This window comes from Giraffa tippelskirchi, chromosome 3 (assembly GCF_054371585.1).
Source record: "Giraffa tippelskirchi isolate mGirTip1 chromosome 3, T2T-mGirTip1v1.2.pri, whole genome shotgun sequence".
Classification (NCBI taxonomy): domain Eukaryota; kingdom Metazoa; phylum Chordata; class Mammalia; order Artiodactyla; family Giraffidae; genus Giraffa; species Giraffa tippelskirchi.
The window spans coordinates 191,749,859-191,767,512 of NC_137277.1; the positions used below are offsets into that span (position 1 = coordinate 191,749,859).

Consider the following 17,654-nt stretch of genomic DNA (forward strand, 5'->3'; position numbering starts at 1 on the left):
TTTTTACTTAACTCCATATATCCAAATACTGTCATTTCAACATGGCTGCTGCTGCTGCTAAATCACTTCAGTCATGTCCGACTCTGTGCAACCCCATAGACGGCAGCCCGCCAGGCTCCCCTGTCCCTGGGACTCTCCAGGCAAGAACACTGGAGTGGGTTGCCATTTCCTTCTCCAATGCATGAAAGTGAAAGTAAAGTCGCTCAGTCATGTCCGACTGTTCGAGACCCCATGGACTGCAGCCCACCAGGCTCCTCCATCCATGGGATTTTCCAGGCAAGAGTACTGGAGTGGGGTGCCATTGCCTTCTCCCATTTCCACATGATATCAATGTAAAAAACAAGACCAAGGTAGCTTACAGGCTTTTTTCACACTGAGTCTAAATCTTCTGTGCATTTCACACCTGTAGCCCATCTCAATTCACACTAGCCACTTTTCAAGTGCTCGGTGAACACCCGCAGCTCGTGGCTACAGCCACAGAAGGATGAATTCATGGCAGGTTGGCATCTTGGGACTCTTAGTACTGACTCTTAGACACTGGAAGTGACAGCCATGGACGTCCTTGGTCTCATCGTGTATTGGATGGGACGCTGGCCGCCCACGCCCAAGAGGTAGGGCCGAGACCAGACCCTTTCTTCCCTGGGCTCTCGAATTATTAACATGAACATCACATGTGTCCCGTGTCAGTGATGGCGCTGGGCGTTGTCCAATGAGAACAGCCTAAGCCCCACGGCTGCCTAGTGGGAGCTAGATACACACCCCGGTAGAAGTGGGGACCGGCAGCAGAATGTACCAGGGGGCAAGTAGCAGACGGCACCCTGGATGCCCTCTGAGAGAGGGGAGTCCCCTGTCTAGTTGGATATTCTGCGAGAAACAGCCCACCAAGCTAGGAGTGCTTCCTGGAGGAGAGGGTTCAGCTGGTTAGAACAGACTGTCGGCTTGACAGACTGTGGGGTGGTCCCTGCAGGTCTTCCTGCCTGTGACCTCTGTTCTCTCCCTCCCCGTGTGCCCCCCCACCCCCATCAAGGTCACCGTCAGCTACTATGAGGAGGAGGGGATCACGCCCATCAACCAGGCTGGGCTCTTCCTCACGGCCATCGGTGAGTCTGCTTGGTGAGTCTGCGTGGCTCCGGCCTGGGTGCCTTTGTTCCCCAGAGGCTGGCATTGCTGCCCTTCCCAGACACTTGGGCTATTCTCAGTGCTGCCGGCCTGGCACTCGGAGCATCCTCTAATAATGCGGGCCTGGGGAATGCTGCGAGGGGAGGCGTGCCTTGGTCCTCCAGGAACTCAGCCGGCTGTCAGAGTCCCCGCAGGCTCTGTGGACGGTGGGGAGAAAGAGCCAAGGCTGCTCCTCCCCCGCCTCTGCCCTGCAGCCCGGAGAAAAGCTCGCTTGTCGTTGAGAGGAGAATGGCCTGTCTACAAAGCCTGCACTGTCCTTCCCAACCCCAGCTACACCCTTGCCTACCCCAGACTCAGCCCTCAGGGGGCAAAGATGCAGCCTAGGTCCTTAACCCACCTCGTCCTAGCCCTTCATTTGATTCACAAGGACACTGAGGCCCAGAGAGGCCAGGGACCTGGTTCAAAGTCACACAGCAGCACTGTGTAGGTTGGGTCCAGAGCTCAGGCTCACCCCTTTCGGGGTTCTTTCCGTTTGCACTGCACTCCCCACCCCACCCCGGATGCATGCCAGGGCACGTCGGACGTGAGGTTCTGGGGCTTCACTCCCTGGGCTCCTCTGCAGTGAAGGTCTTACCTGTCTTTTCAGTTTAGCTCATATAATGTTTAAGCCAGGGAGACATTTCAGTGAGTCCTCAGTTTAACATTGACAGAGTGGCCACAGGTCAGGGGGAGGTAAGCTACCTGTTACTCAGAGTCAGCTATGTCCTGAGGGCTTTAAAAATAATAGTGATGTCTATTTGCTGAACACCTGCTCTGTGTCCAGGACTTTGGCACAGAGGTGGCGTTTACTGAGCACCTACAGTGTGCCAGGCTCCAGCACTAGGTGGGTTAGCTATCATGAGCTCAATCTATTCTCACATCTATTCTAAGAATACATACTATTATAGTCCCCATTTTACAGATGAGAAAACCAAGGTTTGCCTGAGGCCACAACACCAGAAAGTGATCTACGGAACACCCAGCCGTTTCAATTATCTCATATTCTCTCCAGGGGGGGTCTCAGAACTCCCCCCAAAACAACTAGTTCCCAAGCCAGCCCTTCCTTCTCCGACGCTGTGCTTTCAGCCCCTAATAGGCTCGATAGCATTGCTCTCCCACTTCTGAGCTGATTCCCAAACGGGCTTGACTGCTGGTCACCTGCCGTTCTTTCCACAGAGGGAGTGAGTGTCTGGTCTCCGGGGGGGACGGTCCTCAGGGCTACTTGGCAGGGAGGGGCCTTGGGAGACGAAACCGAAGCTTCCAGAGCTGCAGCTGAGGGCTGGCACGCGTGCGAGCCTCACGGGTACACGGTGGCCCAGGCCGTCTCAGGTGACCGTCCCCAGGAAACCCAGCCCCACAGAGACAAGGACACCTGAGGACGCTAGCGGGAAAGGCAGCGGCCCGAAGCCTGGCAGAGGAGGGAGTTCCCAGGGGGCTGATGATGCCACAGACGAGGCTTCCACCAACCACAGCGGGCCCAGGAGGGCGGCGCGGTGACACTGTGAGGAGGCGGGCGTGGCTTCCCTGGTCCTTCAGGGGCAGAGAATCCACCTTCCGATGCAGGAGACATAGGTTCGGTCCCTGGGTTGTTGGGAAGATCTCCTGGAGGAGGAAATGGCAACCCGCTCCAGTGTGCTTGCCTGGGAAACCCATGGACAGAGGAGGCTGGCAGGCCTGACTTGGCGACTAAACAACAGCAACGAGGCAAGTGAGGGTGCCGTAGGGCTGAGACCGCAGAAGATACCAAGTTCATGATGAATGACCAGGCTCTTCCTTCCGGCCTGTTGACGCTCTCACTGAAGAGTTATTTCCTTAACTGCCGCAAGTTCCAGATATTTAGGCTCCATGGGTCAGTAAAATGTCCTCTCCCTTCCCCACCAAATTAGTAAGCCTAACGATTTTGAAGGTTGGCAAAAAAAAAAAAAGACATTAATAAAGCAATTTACCATCAATTATCACCATCGTGTTCACATGTTAGCACCTAAAAAGTAGGCAGGGCGTAATCTCAAAACAGAAGACGGTCGTTCACATTGCAGAAGTAAAGCTTTATGAAAAACTCACCCCACTGAACTTATGTTTCCCCAGGGAGCCTGGTGAAAACTAGGTTTCCCTTGGGACCCACCCACTGGTCTGTCTGACCCATCCAGGTCTTGTCTTCCCTCAGGAATCTGCCCCAGGAGCCCCACAGCCTGAGTGATCATTTGGGGGTGGCGGCTCAGAGGCAAGAGTGCCCTGAATGACCCAGGATGGTGGGACTGTCCCCCAGGGATGTATTAGTGTCCATCTCACCCCACTTCTGTCCTGAGTCCAAACTGGGTAGAAAGAGCCCTGGCCTCAGAGTGGACAGAAATACAGTAGGCCTAAGTTCTGGCTCCCCGCTCCAGCCACATCATGACCACCATTCCGCTAAGCCTCAGTTTCCTCATCTGTAAAATGGGTTTCCAGTGTACTCTTGCACAGTGCTTATAGGGGTTCAGTGGGATGGGCATCCCCAGGCCTGGCAGGGGCTAGGTGCTCAGGTAATGCTCTTTGCTTTTGTCCCTTCCTCTTGGGGCATGGGGCAGCCCATTTTCTCTCTGCCTGTGTGACGCTGAAGAACCTTATTGTGCCTCAGTCATCCTCCTGGTATCGAGAACAAAATCATGATGCCCTTGGTCAAATCAGGCTGTGGTTCTCGGTGCCAGTCTCGGCAAAAACCTGTGATGTGCCCTCCCCCTGTAGACCTCACTTTTTTTGGGGGTGTGGGTACTGTACCACTTGGCTTGTGGGGCTTTAGTTCCGCAGCCAGGGATCAAACCCAGGCCCTTGGCCGTGAAAACACGGAGTCCTAACCACTGGACCACCAGGGAGTTCCCTGAACCTCACTTTTTCGCAGCTATAAAGTGAGTTTCGAGCCCATTGACCCCGGAGAGCCTCCAAGCCCCTGGGTAGGGCTGATTCACAACGTCCTCGCTGTTAAGGGGGCTCGAGGGGAGGATGGTGGAGAGGGGTGTAGCCTCACCCTCTTTGCCGAGGTCCTGTAAAGGGAGGAGCACGTGGACGGGACCCTGGAGGATTTTTCGCATCAACCCACGGCCCTGGTTCCTTGCACCCCCTCCCAGACCCAGGATAACCGCCCCCGGTGACTGTTGGGGAGAGAGTCCCCTCCCAGCCACACCCCACGCTGCCCCGTCAGGCAGGAAGGCCAGGCGCCCCGCCACCATCCAGGGGCTGGCGGCCACCAAAGCGCTCGTGCGGAAGCCGAGGCCAGTGTCTTGATTCCCGGGGCAGGCTGCCTTGAGCCCAGTCCCGGTGACATTTCCAGTTAATCTGCCCCCACCCAGGTGCCACCTGACACCTTGGGGCTATTCTGAGGAGCTGAGGCAGGATTTGGAGCCTCCGGGAAATGTCTGGAGCCCAGAGGCCCTGAAACAGATGTCGCCTACCCCTCCCCAGGGAAGACAGAGCCGCTCCAGGAGGCAGAGCCCTGGGCGGGCCCACAAGCCTGCTCCCATCCCCTCGGGAGCATCCCACTGGAATCCAGTTAAACTGGACATTGAGGGAAACTTTGAAGGGGAGACGTCCTCGAGGAGTGGCTTGTAACTTGGGGGAGTTTCTGAGGGAGCGCGGGGTGGGGGGAGGTGAGGAGGCCATTCCAACTGACCTTGAAGTTTTGTCAAGAGTCACGAGAGAGAAGGTGTCAAGCACTGTGGGAAGTCGGGAGGTGAGCGATAAGGGAGTCCGATTATGTGATTTCATGGGAAGTCAGTGAAATTTGTCCCAATTGAATAAACCGAGAAAAAATAATAGGCATATTATTCAGTATTATAGAGCTTGCCTCAGGCAGGTGAGGGGACAGGCTGAACAAGGAGCCCCTGGGTTTTTTTAGAAGCTGTTTGGTACTCTTTTTGATTTTTTTTTTTTTTTTTTTGCACTTGTGCAAATACTGCATTGATAACAAAAATTTAATGTAAGAAATTCATCATGGGGAGTTCCCTGGTGCTCTGGTGGTTAGGACTTGGCACACACCTCAGGTTCTGTCCCTGGTCGGGGAACTAAGATCTCGCAAGCCACGTGGTGCGGCCCAGAATAACGAAAAGTTCATGATGAAGTACAGGGAAATGCTTCCTGATTTCTCTCCTGTGACCACTGCTTTCATGGACCACAGGAGCCATGATGCCGTGGCACCTTGCAGCCTAGAGACCAAAGCCACGGGGTCTTGCAGCCTAGAGACCAAAGCCACGGGGTCGTCCTCTGGGAACAACCTCTAGAGGAGTGAGTCCTGGGTCTTAGAAGGCGGGCTTTGGTTTTGGAAACAACCCAGGGCGGAGATCAGCCTGAGACTGGGGAGAAACAGCCAAGGGCAGGGGTCTGGAGTCAGAGTCCCGAGTGCGACCCCTGGCTCTGCACTGTCTGGGGCCTTCATGGTCACTGCCCTCCTGGGTACCTCGCTTCCTCCTGTTTATGGCAGGATGGCTGGGAGGGTGGTGACTGAAGGGAAAACACCCATGGGAAGTGCTCTCTTGTCCACAAAGAACTGTACACCCAGGAAAGATTGTCATCTTGAAAAGCACAGAGTGATTCCTGGAGGAGGCTGGGTCTGCAGCAGGTCCCCTGGGAGAAGCTTCAGGAAGCTAGCCTCCCCAAACAGCAGCATTCCCTGGGGAGTGTCCTGCTGGAAAGTTCGTGGCTGTCTGGGAGCCAGTATCAATATTGGTCCTCCCTCTGAGCCTCCCATCTCTAACAGTAGCTGGTAGGGCCGCCTTCTCCACTTTCTCCCTAGAAGTCTTATCCCGCACCAGCCCCCCAGATCATCAGCCCGGTTTGCCGACAAGTGACATCTCCAAGTTTGAGTTTTCTCACTTGTAAAGTGTGAACAATAATATTTATCTCATAGGACTTCCCCTGGTCGCTCAGACAGTAAAGAATCCACCTGTCAATGTGGGAGATCCGGGTTTGATCCCTGGGTCAGGAAGATCCCCTAGAGAAGGAAATGGCAACCCACTCCAGTATTCTTGCCTAGAGAATTCCATGGACAGAGGAGCCTGGAGGGCTACAGTCCATGGAGTTGCAGAGTCGAACACGACTGAGCAACTAAGTACACACACATAAGACTGGGGGCTCCTTGAGAGAGCAGACACTGCCGCCCGATTGCCCACCCCGATCCCCGTGTGGGGCCTGGAGCACAGTCGATGCTCAGTAGTGATTTGCTGCGTGAATGGGAAGGATGGGAGGAGTTTATATAATTATTTTCTACAGCATCTAACGTGGGGCTGCAGAAGCGGGGATACTGCCTCCCTCTCCCAAGGACCCGGCGCCCTTAGAACCCCCCCTCCACCTCCTTCCAGACCTGAAAATTCCGCATTCAGGGTGAAAGGGAAGCCCTCCGTAAAGTCCCTGACTTAGGAAAGAGAGGAGGCATGCCTGCCCCTCCAGGGAGACAGCTCAGCTGCCAGTGGGACTGACCAGGAACCCAGTCGTTCTCACCCAGCTCCAACCTCCGTCCAAGTCGTGCTCAGCCTGAGGCCGAGCCCACAGGGCCGTCCGGGACCTGGGCTGTCCGCGACCTGGACCCAGCTCGCCTCACTCCGCATGTTGCTCCCACCACCTTCCCAACAATTCCCCTGCCTTGCCCTCTTGGTCTCTAACTCAGGGGCCCATGTTGCCTCCCAGGGGACCTTCGGCAATATCTGGAGACCTTTTGGTTGTCTCAGCTGGTGGGATGTTACGGGCATCCAGGGGTGGAAGCCAGGGATGTGGCTAAACACCCTGCAATGTGCAAGGTAGTCCCCACCACAACAACGACGGCGACAATCGGGCTCAAAACGTCAGCAGTGCAATCAGGGCGACTCGTCTAAACAGGGAAGCGCCTCATTTTTCAGGTAGAGCGACCGGGGCTCAGAGAAGCTATCTAAGCTGCCCAGTGCCACACAGCTTACAAGCCGGAGCCACAGTTCAAACTCAGTCCCATCTGATGCTGGACTTTGGGCTCATTTCACTGCCCCACAGAGTCCCCACAGCAGGCCTACGAACAGAGACGGTCCCTCCCCCAGAGGAAGGACAGCGAGGACCCCACCCTGGGTCCTCTGTCTGGCAGCTTGGCCTCTTGGGCACAGTCAGATCAAGAGGAGCTGAAGATCCAGTTTTCCACCCAAAGTAAAACCCTCAGTCCTTAGAGGTGAGGTCTAGACCCCTGGGAGTTCTGGAAGAGAAACACACAAATGCACGTGTGTACACACACCCAGGACAGGCCAGGAAAGGCGGGTAGGGAGCCCCGTGAAAGTTTCCAGCATCTGAGCTTTGATTCGCACCAAATGCAGTCTATGCTTCAGATCTCCTCGTGTGACCTTGTGCCCCGGGCACGCGCCTTGACCTCTCTGAACTCCCAGATCTGTCCGGTGCGGCTCATCCCGCCCACCACCCAGAACAGTAAAGGAGCAGCAAAGAGGTGGGAGACCCCAGACCCACCTGACAGCACCTTCCTGAGTTTCACAGTCTGCACGGTGTCTGCTTGTGTTTCCATCCAGCAGTGGGGTGTTGAGGCAGGGGGTTGGCTAAGATGACCTCAGCACAGCTCTTCCCTCTGGGAGCCCAGAAAATGGGTGAGCTGCACCCTAACCCCATAGGTCTTTCTCCTGTCCCCGCCCCACTCTCTCTGGCCAGCTCAGCAACTCACCCATTTGTCTGTCCCCAGAGATCTCCCTGGACGTGGATGCAGACCGGGACGGCGTGGTGGAGAAGAACAACCCAAGAAAGGTACCTCACTCCCAGGGCAGGCGGCCCTGAATGGGGGCTTCCAGGGCCGGAGCCCCAGGCTGGGGCCTGCAGGCAGCCACAGTCCTGCCAGCAAACTCCGACAGCTCACACTTTACAGATGAGAAGACAGGTTCCAGACACACACACACCATTGACAGAGCCCACTGAGAAGCAAACTCCTTAGAGGAACAGCCACGGAGCTGGCCCCCAAGTCTCAGTGGCCCCATCCAGAGGGTGGGGACACCCAGTTCGTAGAATTGTTGTAAAGTATGAAGGTCCTGCCACAGAGGAAGTGCCGCCAAAGCATTTGCTGTTCTTATTTTGCCTTTTTGTTTTCTTGGCCATCAGGAGCAGAAGATTGCAATGATCATTCCCAACTCAAGGCATGTCATCTCTAAAGATGCATGCACACCATCTTCCTGGTTTTGTTTATTCATTTATTTGTTCGTCTGCGCTTCCCTGGTGGCTCAGGCGGTAAAGAATCCACCTGCAATGTGGGAGACCTGGGTTTGATCCCTGGGTTGGGAAGATCCCCTGCAGGAGAGCATGACAACCCACTCCAGTCTTCTTGCCTGGAGACTCCCATGGACAGAGGAGCCTAGCAGGCTACGGTCTATGGGGTCACAAAGAGTCGGACACGACTGAGCACATTCGTTCATTCATTCCTTTATTCTCCTCGATCCTACATTCCTCGCTCCCATTCTGCTCCCCTGCAAAGGACCACTTGAATGATTTTAATGCATCACTTTCTGTTCTTGTGATTCTTGCGAAACATGCTGTGTGGTTAGGGTGTGTGTATTTTTAACTTGTGCAGACGACGTGTTCTCCAAGTCGTTTTCCTCACCCTTGTTTTGTTTTGTTTTTTTAATTTATCTATTTTTAATTGAAGGATGATGGCTTTACAATAATGTGCTGGCTTCTGCCATACATCAACACGAGTCAGCCACGGGTATAGATACATCCCCTCCCTCTTGAGCCGCCCTCCCCCCTCCCCCCCCACCCCTCTAGGTTGTCACGGAGCCCGTTTGAGTTCCCTGAGTCACACAGCAAACCCCCACTGGCTGTCTAGTTTATATATGGTGGTGTGACTCTCAGCCCCATTTTTAAGTGCCGCTGGTTTGCTCTGTGACATCTGCGCTTCTATTTTCCATTTTCTGCCCCTCTAGAGTACTTAGATGTTTGCCATGGGCACACACTACTTTTGTAATAACAACCTATAGCCTGGTTTAAATTATAGAGAGATGGATACTTTAAAAAGGAAATAAATATAGCCCAGTGAAAAGCCTGGGGCCTGGCAGCCAGTTCCAAACTCTCCACACACCTCTGGGGGTTCCTCGGGGCTGTAGGGGACCCCGCTCCCCAAGGTTCCTGGTTGGGAGGGGGCGTCCGCCCAGCCCTGCCTTCCTGAGGCCGAGTCAGCCCCGCATATCTGTGCCCAGTTTCTGAGGCCGCATGCTGGCAGGCCCCAGGGTGGCCCCTGAGGTGTCCTGCTGCTCCCGAGGAGCTAGGGGGTCACCCAGCCCCTGTGGGCCTGGACTTACCCTGACTTCCTTCATCTGGGCCAGTGCAGTTTAATGTGTCTTCATTCATCTCATAAATTTTTTTTAGCATTATTGAAGTATGATTGATTTACAGTGTTGTGTTAGTTTCTGCTATACAGCCAAATAGATCTATCTATATATTCTTCTTCATGTTCTTTTCCATTACGGTTTATCACGGGATATGAATACAGCTCCCTGTGCTAAACAGTAGGACCTTGTTGTTCAGCCGTCCTGTATATACTCGTTTACACCTGCAGATCCCTCACTCCCAGTCCTTCCTTCCCCACCTCCTCGGCAACCACAAGTCTGCTCTCTGTATCTGGGAGTCTGCTTTTGTTTTGTAGATGTGTTCATTTGTGTCGTATTTTAGATTCCACCTGTAAATGGTATCACTGGTATTTGTCTTTCTGTTTCTGACTTACTTCACTTAGTATGCTAATCTCTAAGCCATCCATGCTGCTGTAAACGGCAGTGTTTCGTTCTTTTTAACGGCTGAGTAATACTCCACCGTGCATGTGTTCCACGGCCTCTTTATCCGTTTGTCGTTGATGGACATGCAGGTTGTTTCCATGTCTTGGCAGTTGGGACTAGTGCTGCTGTGAACGTGGGGGGCATAAGTCTTTCCATATTATGGTTCTGTCTGGGAATATCTCAGGTGTGGGATTCTTGGATCATGTGGCAACTCTATTTTTAGTTATTTGAGGAACGTCCATACTTTTCTCCACAGTGGCTGTTTCAGTTTACATTCCCACCAACAGTTCCCTTTTATCCACACCCTCTCCAGCATTTGTTATTTGCAGACTTTTTAATGATGGCCGTTCTAACCAGTGTGAGGTACCTCATTGTTGTTTTGATTCATCCCATAAATATTTTTTCAACATCTCTTACGTTTCAGGACTGGGTCAGGCCTTGGGGATGCCAAGAGAAGGAGAGACAGGCAGCTCCTGCCATCAGGGAGCCTGCAGTCCAGGAGGGATGGGGGCACATTAAATGAAGCGTGACTCTGGCAGCTGTTTCATCACAGTTGTCCTAAGTCTGCCCCAGGAGGAACGCGTACAGTGTCGTAAGTGTGAACCAGGGAAAGCTGCTTTGGTCTGGAATATCAGAGAGGCTTCCAGGAGAAAGGAGTGGTTATGCTGTGTGACCGGAAGGAGGGGTGGAGTTGGCCAGGTGAAGCTAGACAGGACCGCTTTCCAGGCAGAGGAACCAGCACGCAAAGGCCTGAGCTTGGAGTCTTCTGGGAGCCAGGAGGCGGCCAGCGAGGGGGACGCAGACAGAAAGAGGTGCCGAGGTGGGCAGGCCTCACGGGGCCCTCCAGCCCATGGTGAGGGCCAGGAGCTTCATCCCGAGTCAACAGGGGGCCCCGGACAAGGCGTGAAGCGGGGAAGCGACGCGATCTGGTTGGAGTTTGTCCTAATATCGCTCTGGCTGCAGTCTTGAAAAGGGATCACCTTCCAGGCCCCATTTGGAGCACTCAGAGCAAGCTTGAAAATGGCCGGGTATCTGTTCACCCAAGAGCCCGGAGCCCCTCTGGGTACCTCTTTTCTCCTTCCGGTGTTATTGAGGTATAATTGACGTATGTCACTGTGTATGTTTAAGGTATACAGCAGAATGGTTTTATTTATTTATTTAGGCTGCATCGAGTCTTAGTTGCAGCACTCGGGCTCGCCATTACATCATGTGGGATCTTCTCTTACAGTGCGTGGTCTCTCTAGTTGTGATGCGTGGACTCAGTAGTTGCGGTGCGTGGGCTCAGTAGTTGTGATGCGTGGGCTCAGTAGTTGTGGCGCGTGGGCTCAGTAGTTGTGGAGCGTGGGCTCAGTAGTTGTGGTGGGTGGACTCTCTAGTTGTGATGCGTGGGCTCAGTAGTTGTGGTGCGTGGACTCTCTAGTTGTGATGTGTGGGCTCAGTAGTTGTGGTGCGTGGACTCAATAGTTGTGGTGCGTGGACTCTCTAGTTGTGATGTGTGGGCTCAGTAGTTGTGGTGCGTGGACTCAGTAGTTGTGGTGTGTGGGCTCTCTAGTTGTGGCACGTGAGTCCAGAGCACGCGGGGGCAGTAGTTGTGGCGTGTGGGCTCAGTAGTTGTGGTGCGTGGAGTCTCTAGTTGTGATGCGTGGGCTCAGTAGTTGTGGTGTGTGGGCTCTCTAGTTGTGGCGTGTGGGCTCTCTAGTTGTGGCACGTGAGTCCAGAGCACGCGGGGGCAGTAGTTGTGGTGCGTGGAGTCTCTAGTTGTGATGCGTGGACTCAGTAGTTGTGGTGCGTGGAGTCTCTAGTTGTGATGCGTGGACTCAGTAGTTGTGGTGGGTGGACTCTCTAGTTGTGATGCGTGGGCTCAGTAGTTGTGGTGTGTGGGCTCAGTAGTTGTGATGCGTGGACTCAGTAGTTGTGGCGCGTGGACTCTCTAGTTGTGACGCGTGGGCTCAGTAGTTGTGGCGCGTGGGCTCAGTTGCTCTGTGACACACAGCCTCGTGATTTGACTCACGTACATCATGAAATGGTCACCGCACTCAGTTCGGTGTAAATCCATCGTCTCATATAGACACAAACTTGTTGTTGCTCTGTGGCTCAGTCGTGTCCGACTCTCTGCGACCCCATGGATGAAGCACGCCAGGCCTCCCTGTCCATCACCATCTCCCAGAATTTGCTCAAACCCATGTCCATTGTGTGGGTGATGCCATCCAACCATCTCATCCTCTGTCGCCCCCTTCTCCTCCTGCCCTCAATCTTTAGAAATAGAAAAAAAAAGTTTTCCTTCTGATGAAAACACTTAAGATTTACTCTCTTCACAGCTTTCATTTATAATATATAGCAGTATTTGTCTCTCTCTGACTTACTTCACTTAGGTTCATCCATGTTGTTGCAAATGGCAAGATTTCATATTTTTTTGTAGCTGAGTGCTATTCCATTGTGTATATACTGCATCTTCATTGTCTATTCATTATTGATGGGCACTTAAATTCCTTCCATACCTTGGCTCTTGTAGATAATAATGCAATAACACAGGAGTACATATATCTTTTCTAGTTTGTGTTTTTATTTTCTTCAGATAAATACCCAAGAATGGAATTTCTGGATCACATAGAAGTTCTATTTTTAAGTTTTTGGAGGAATCTCCATGCTTTTTTCCATAGTGGCCGTGCCAATTTACATTCCCACCAACAGTGCACAAGGGTGCCCTTTATTCCACATCCTCGCCCACGTTTATTCTTTGTTGTCTTTTTTTGTGATAGCCATTCTGACAGGTGTGAGGTATTTCACTGTGGTTTTGATTTGCGTTTCCCTGATGACTAGAGATGTTGAGCATCTTTTCACGGGCATGTTGGCCATTTGTATGTCCTCTTTGGAAAGAATGTCTGTTCAGCTTCTCTGTCCGTTTTTAAAATCAGGTAGTTTTTCGAACTTGAGTTGCATGAGTTCTTTGTATATTTGGGGTATTAACCCCGATCGGATACATCTGTTACAGGTATCTTCTCCCGTTCAGTAAGCAGCCCCTTTATTTGTTGATAGTCTCCTTTGTGGAGCAGCAGCTCTTTAGTTGGATGTGGTCCTGTTTGTCTGTTTTTGTTTCTGTCGCACTTGCCTGAGGAGATAGACCCAAAACCGTGTTACTAAGACTGACGTCAAAGAGCACCCCGCTTGTGTTTTCTTCAGAAGTTTTATGGTTTCAGAGCTTACATTTAAGTCTTTATTCTAAATTTATTGCTCTGTATGGTATTTGTAAGAAAGCAGCCCAGTTTGATTCCTTTACATAGCTGTGCAGGTTTGCCCGGCACTGTTTGCTGAAGGAGCTGTCATTTCCCTGGTAGTCTTGCCTCCCCTGTTGAGGACTGATTGCCCACGTAAGTGTGGCTTCATTGCCAGGTCTCTGGTCTGGTCATCTGTGTCTGCTTTGGTGCCCTCACCATACTGCTTTGATTACTGTACCTTTGTAGTATGATCTGCAATCAGGGCTTTTGTTGCCCGTCATAAAATGTCTGCCTGTCCATTTCTCTGGCTGTCTCACCCTGCCTCCCCCGCCCCACTCCAGGCAATGGCACACCAGATGTGAGGCTCGTAATGCCCGAGTCAGCCCTCTGTACCTGTCTCTCTGCCACTGTTCGTCCCACCCTGAACCTGCCTTTGGTGCTTACCCTGACTCTCTCCAGGCGCCAGACACAGGACTCATGTTTGCCGGGTCCCAGCTGCCCCCGTGGCTGCTCTTGAGTCTCACCCTGGGGCTGTCTGCCCAGTGTCCTGTGGGCTCTGCACTGAGGTTGGGAACATCCGCAGAAGTAGGGAAAACAGCGTTGACCTCTCTCCTCTCCAACGCAGGCATCGTGGACCTGGGGCCCTGAGGGCCAGGGGGCCATCCTGCTGGTGAACTGTGACCGAGACACACCCTGGCTGCCCAAGGAGGACTGCAGTGACGAGAAGGTCTACAGCAAGGAAGGTGCGCGGGGTCTGCACTTGGGGCAGGGAGGGGCAGAGGCACGTTCATGCCAAGTCTCGGGCAAAGCAGCGGGCGGGAGTGAGCTTGGGTCTCCTGAGCACTGGACTCAGGTGTCCACTCTTGCTGAGAACAGATGAGGAAACTGTCAATGCCGTCTGGTTGGATTGGAACCACGGTTTTTACAAAGTTGCACATATGTTAAAAAACGGAGCAGAAAGATGTTCCGAATACGTTATGGGAGGTCATCTGTGGTATTGGGGATAGCAACTAGTTTTTACGCTTTTCTATAGTTTCCATAATATATACGTTTGGGGTTTGCTTTGTCCTGATTATAAAAGTAACAGGCCAGAGTTCCAGCCAAAATTCTCCTTTGTTTTTTTTTTAATTGAGATAGGATTGACATACAGCGCTATGTAAGTTTAAGGCACACAGCTTAGTGATTTAATTCCCATACATCACGAAGTGAGTATCGCAAGAAGTTTAGTAACCATCCATCGTCTCACATAGGTACAAAATTAAAGGAATAGAAAAAAATTCTTGAGAGGAGACCTCTTAGGATTGACTGTCTTAACGACCTTCATGTGAGACATGCAGCAGTGTTTGTGAGATTAGCCATGTTGTGCCTCACATCCCTGATGGAAGTTGGTACCTCCCGAGTACCTTCATCCAGGCCCCCCACGCCTCCGACCCTCGCCCCCAGAGCTGTTCCCTCAGTTCCAACCTCCTCCTGCCTCCGCCCGCAGACCTGAAGGACATGTCTCAGATGATCCTGCGGACCAAAGGCCCCGAGCACCTCCCCGCCGGCTACGAAATCGTTCTCTACATCTCCATGTCGGACTCGGACAAAGTGGGCGTGTTCCACGTGGAGAGTGAGTGTCCCCAGCCTGCCCTCCAGCCGCTCCCGCCCCTCGGGGGAGCGCACTCCACCCTCTAAGGCTCCCCAGGCCCCCCTTAGTCATCACGGGGGCAGGTGGCTGGAGAGGTCCAGGACTGGCCTCTTGGTAATGGACCACCAGCCAGGGTCACCGCGGCCCTGTGAACCCAGGGGGACCCAAGGGCGTGGCCTCTCCTCCCTCAAGGAGTCAGCAGTGACAGAGTCACGGGGGGCGCAGAGGAGCGCCGCATGAACCAGGGCAGGAAGGGCTTTGCGAGTCATCCTTCCCAGACTCACATCACCTTCGTGATGCCTGAGGCAGGTACCCACCGTCTCCCCCTGCCAGCTGTTTTCTGCTCATCTCGGACTTTCTGAAAATGAAAAGCTGCCCCCGACTTTGTTTTTGGCACGCCAGGTCTTCATGGCAGCGTGGGGGGTCGTTGGCACGCCAGGTCTTCGCGGCAGCGTGCAGGGTCGTTGGCACGCCAGGTCTTCGCGGCAGCGTGGGGGGTTGCTAGTTGCGGCACATGGGCTCTAGTTCCCTGACCAGGGGTCGATCCCGGGTCCCCTGCAGTGGGAGCGCGGAGTCTCAGCCACTGGACCACCCGGGGGGTCCCCCTGCCTGGCTTTGAAAGAGCCCCTGAGGATGCTGCGGGCACCCTCGAGGAGTAGGCCCCTTGCTCGTCCTGCCAAGGACAGGGCATCCGGGCCCCCTGTGTGGGAACATGCTTCTGGAGGGGCTAACGCCACAGCTGCCCGCTCTGTCTCATTCCTTCTGTGACTGGGTGTTGAGCCCCTCCGCACCAGGATCCCTGGGTCAGCACCCTGCCCTCAGGGAGGAGACAGTCTGTGAGGGAGCCGTCACAGGGAGCAGGATGAGGCAAGGACGTAGACTGAGTAGTAGGGGACAACAGGTGGAGGCGGGAGCCACTGGCCTAGAGGGTCGGAGGCCTCCCCAAGTGGGCAACGTCTGAGCCGAGACCCAAACCAGCCGTGAGAAGTGCTGAGCGCTCAGTCACTCAGCCGTGTGCGGCTCTCTGCAGCCCCAGGGATTGCAGCCCGCCAGGCTCCTCTGTCCATGGGGATTTCCCAGGCAAGAATACTGGAGTGGTTTACCATGCCCTCCTCCAGGGGACCTTCCCAACCCAGGGATCGAGCCCAGGTCTCCCGACAATGAGAAAGAACCAGCCATTCCCGAGCTGAAGGACGAGTGTTGCAAGCAGAGGGGACCGTGCATACAAAGCACAGAGGAGGGAACCAGTTTGCAGCCCGAGGGGAGCAGACAGCAGACCGCAGCAAGGGATGTGCTGGAGTCCAGGTCAGCAAGCTGGGCAGGGGCCAGGGCAGAGAGAGGGCTTGGATTGACTCTAGCAGCAGAGAGCCATCAGAGGCTTTTAAGCAAGCAACGGTCAAGCTCTGATGTATGTGTTAAAAAGCTCTCTCAGCAAAGTAGTTCGCTTTGCGCTTTGCCGTGGTGCAGGGTGGAGCTGCCCTGCGCGCCGTCCCTCTGGGGAGCCTGGGGTCTCCTGCTCTGGAACCCACCTGGAAACAAGCCCACTCAAAGCCGGGGCAGGTCCCGGTGGGCCTGGGCCCGCACCTCCAGGAGGGGTTTCGCCAGGACCACAGTGGACAGCTGCCACCTGAAGCCAAGCCTCCTCCTGATCCGCCCCTGGATTGGGCAGTGACCTCCGCAGGCTGGAAGGCCCACAGTCAGGCCAGCTCCGCTGCCCCAGGGGGCCCGAGCGGTTGATGTTTACCCCATCCAGGCCGGGGTTGCCACAGTGGATGGGGCTGCTGGCCTGGGCGGGAGCCTCCGAGGTCACATTGTGACACTTGGCCTGCTGCTACCGGCGGCCCCTGGCCGTGACCTAGAGGCCTTTCCGAGGGGGGCGGTCGGCTGAGGTCTGGCTCGTGATTACGTCCGTCCCCGTTGCTGCCTTCCGAGCTGGGCCCTGAGCAGACAGGAGCCGCTGCGGGGAGCGCTTCGTCATGCCATCCCCAGGCTGTGTTATCGGGCTGCCATCCCGCAGTGGGGCACGGCCTCACTGACGCAGCGATGAGCCCGGGAGAGTCCGTCTCCCCCAGAACCGAAGCCCCGAGTGAACACTCGGAGCCCCAGAGCGGGGTGAGGGGGTGAACCCTCGGCGCCCCAGAGCGGGGTGAGAGGGGTGAACCCTCAGCGCCCAGAGCGGGGTGAGGGGGTGAACCCTCGGCGTCCAGAGCGGGGTGAGGGGGTGAACCCTCGGCGCCCCAGAGCGGGGTGAGGGGGTGAACACTCGGCGCCCCAGAGCGGGGTGAGAGGGGTGAACCCTCAGCGCCCAGAGCGGGGTGAGGGGGTGAACCCTCGGCGCCCAGAGCGGGGTGAGAGGGGTGAACCCTTGGCGCCCCAGAGCGGGGTGAGGGGGTGAACACTCGGAGCCCCAGAGCGGGGTGAGGGGGATTCGCCGGCGCCCCAGAGCAGGGTGAGGGGTGAACACTCGGCGCCTCAGAGCGGGGTGAGGGGGATTCGCCGGTGGCCCAGTTTCCCTTCCTCCCTTCTGTGGGACGCCTTGAGGTCTCTGTCCAACCCCAGTGCAGCGTGGATGAGGCTGTGTGGTATCAGCAAATGTCACGTGTCGCTCCTGTACCCCAGCGGCCAGGGGCTGGGATAGGGGCTCAGGGACCCTGAGGGGCGTTCTGGAGCCCGGTAGGTGTGGGCAAGTCTCCTCAGCAGGCCAGGCCTTGGGTACCTCGTGTGGGATGTCATGTGGGACTAAGGAGAGGCCTGACTGTCCCTCTGGTGACAGAGATCAAATAAGAAACACGTCAGCACTCGGTAGCTGGTCCATGGAACGCTCCCCGTAGATGACACTTGCTTCTTTCAGGGGATCGTTATTGTGATCGTTAATTATAGTCACTGACGTGGACAGGCGTCCCC

The 17,654-nt window shown here is 54.8% G+C and overlaps 1 protein-coding gene across 7 annotated transcripts in view; it reads left to right on the forward strand.

Moving 5' to 3' along the window:
* The window catches only part of PADI2 (peptidyl arginine deiminase 2), a 52,166-nt gene that overhangs the window by 14,180 nt on the left and 20,332 nt on the right, over nucleotides 1-17,654 (forward strand). For 3 of the 7 annotated variants that reach the window (XR_014078363.1, XM_081575005.1, XM_081575004.1), the window contains exons 3-6: nucleotides 1,028-1,100; nucleotides 7,832-7,893; nucleotides 13,746-13,863; nucleotides 14,607-14,732. Coding sequence is in view for 6 of the 7 variants with exons in the window: in XM_081575005.1 (XP_081431131.1) it covers nucleotides 1,028-1,100; nucleotides 7,832-7,893; nucleotides 13,746-13,863; nucleotides 14,607-14,732 (379 nt within the window). In the remaining variant the exon portion in view is untranslated. Of the gene's footprint in view, nucleotides 1-1,027; nucleotides 1,139-7,805; nucleotides 7,894-13,745; nucleotides 13,864-14,606; nucleotides 14,733-17,654 lie in introns of all 7 variants that reach the window. The other 4 variants (XM_081575003.1, XM_081575008.1, XM_081575006.1 and 1 more) reach the window with 3 other exon arrangements.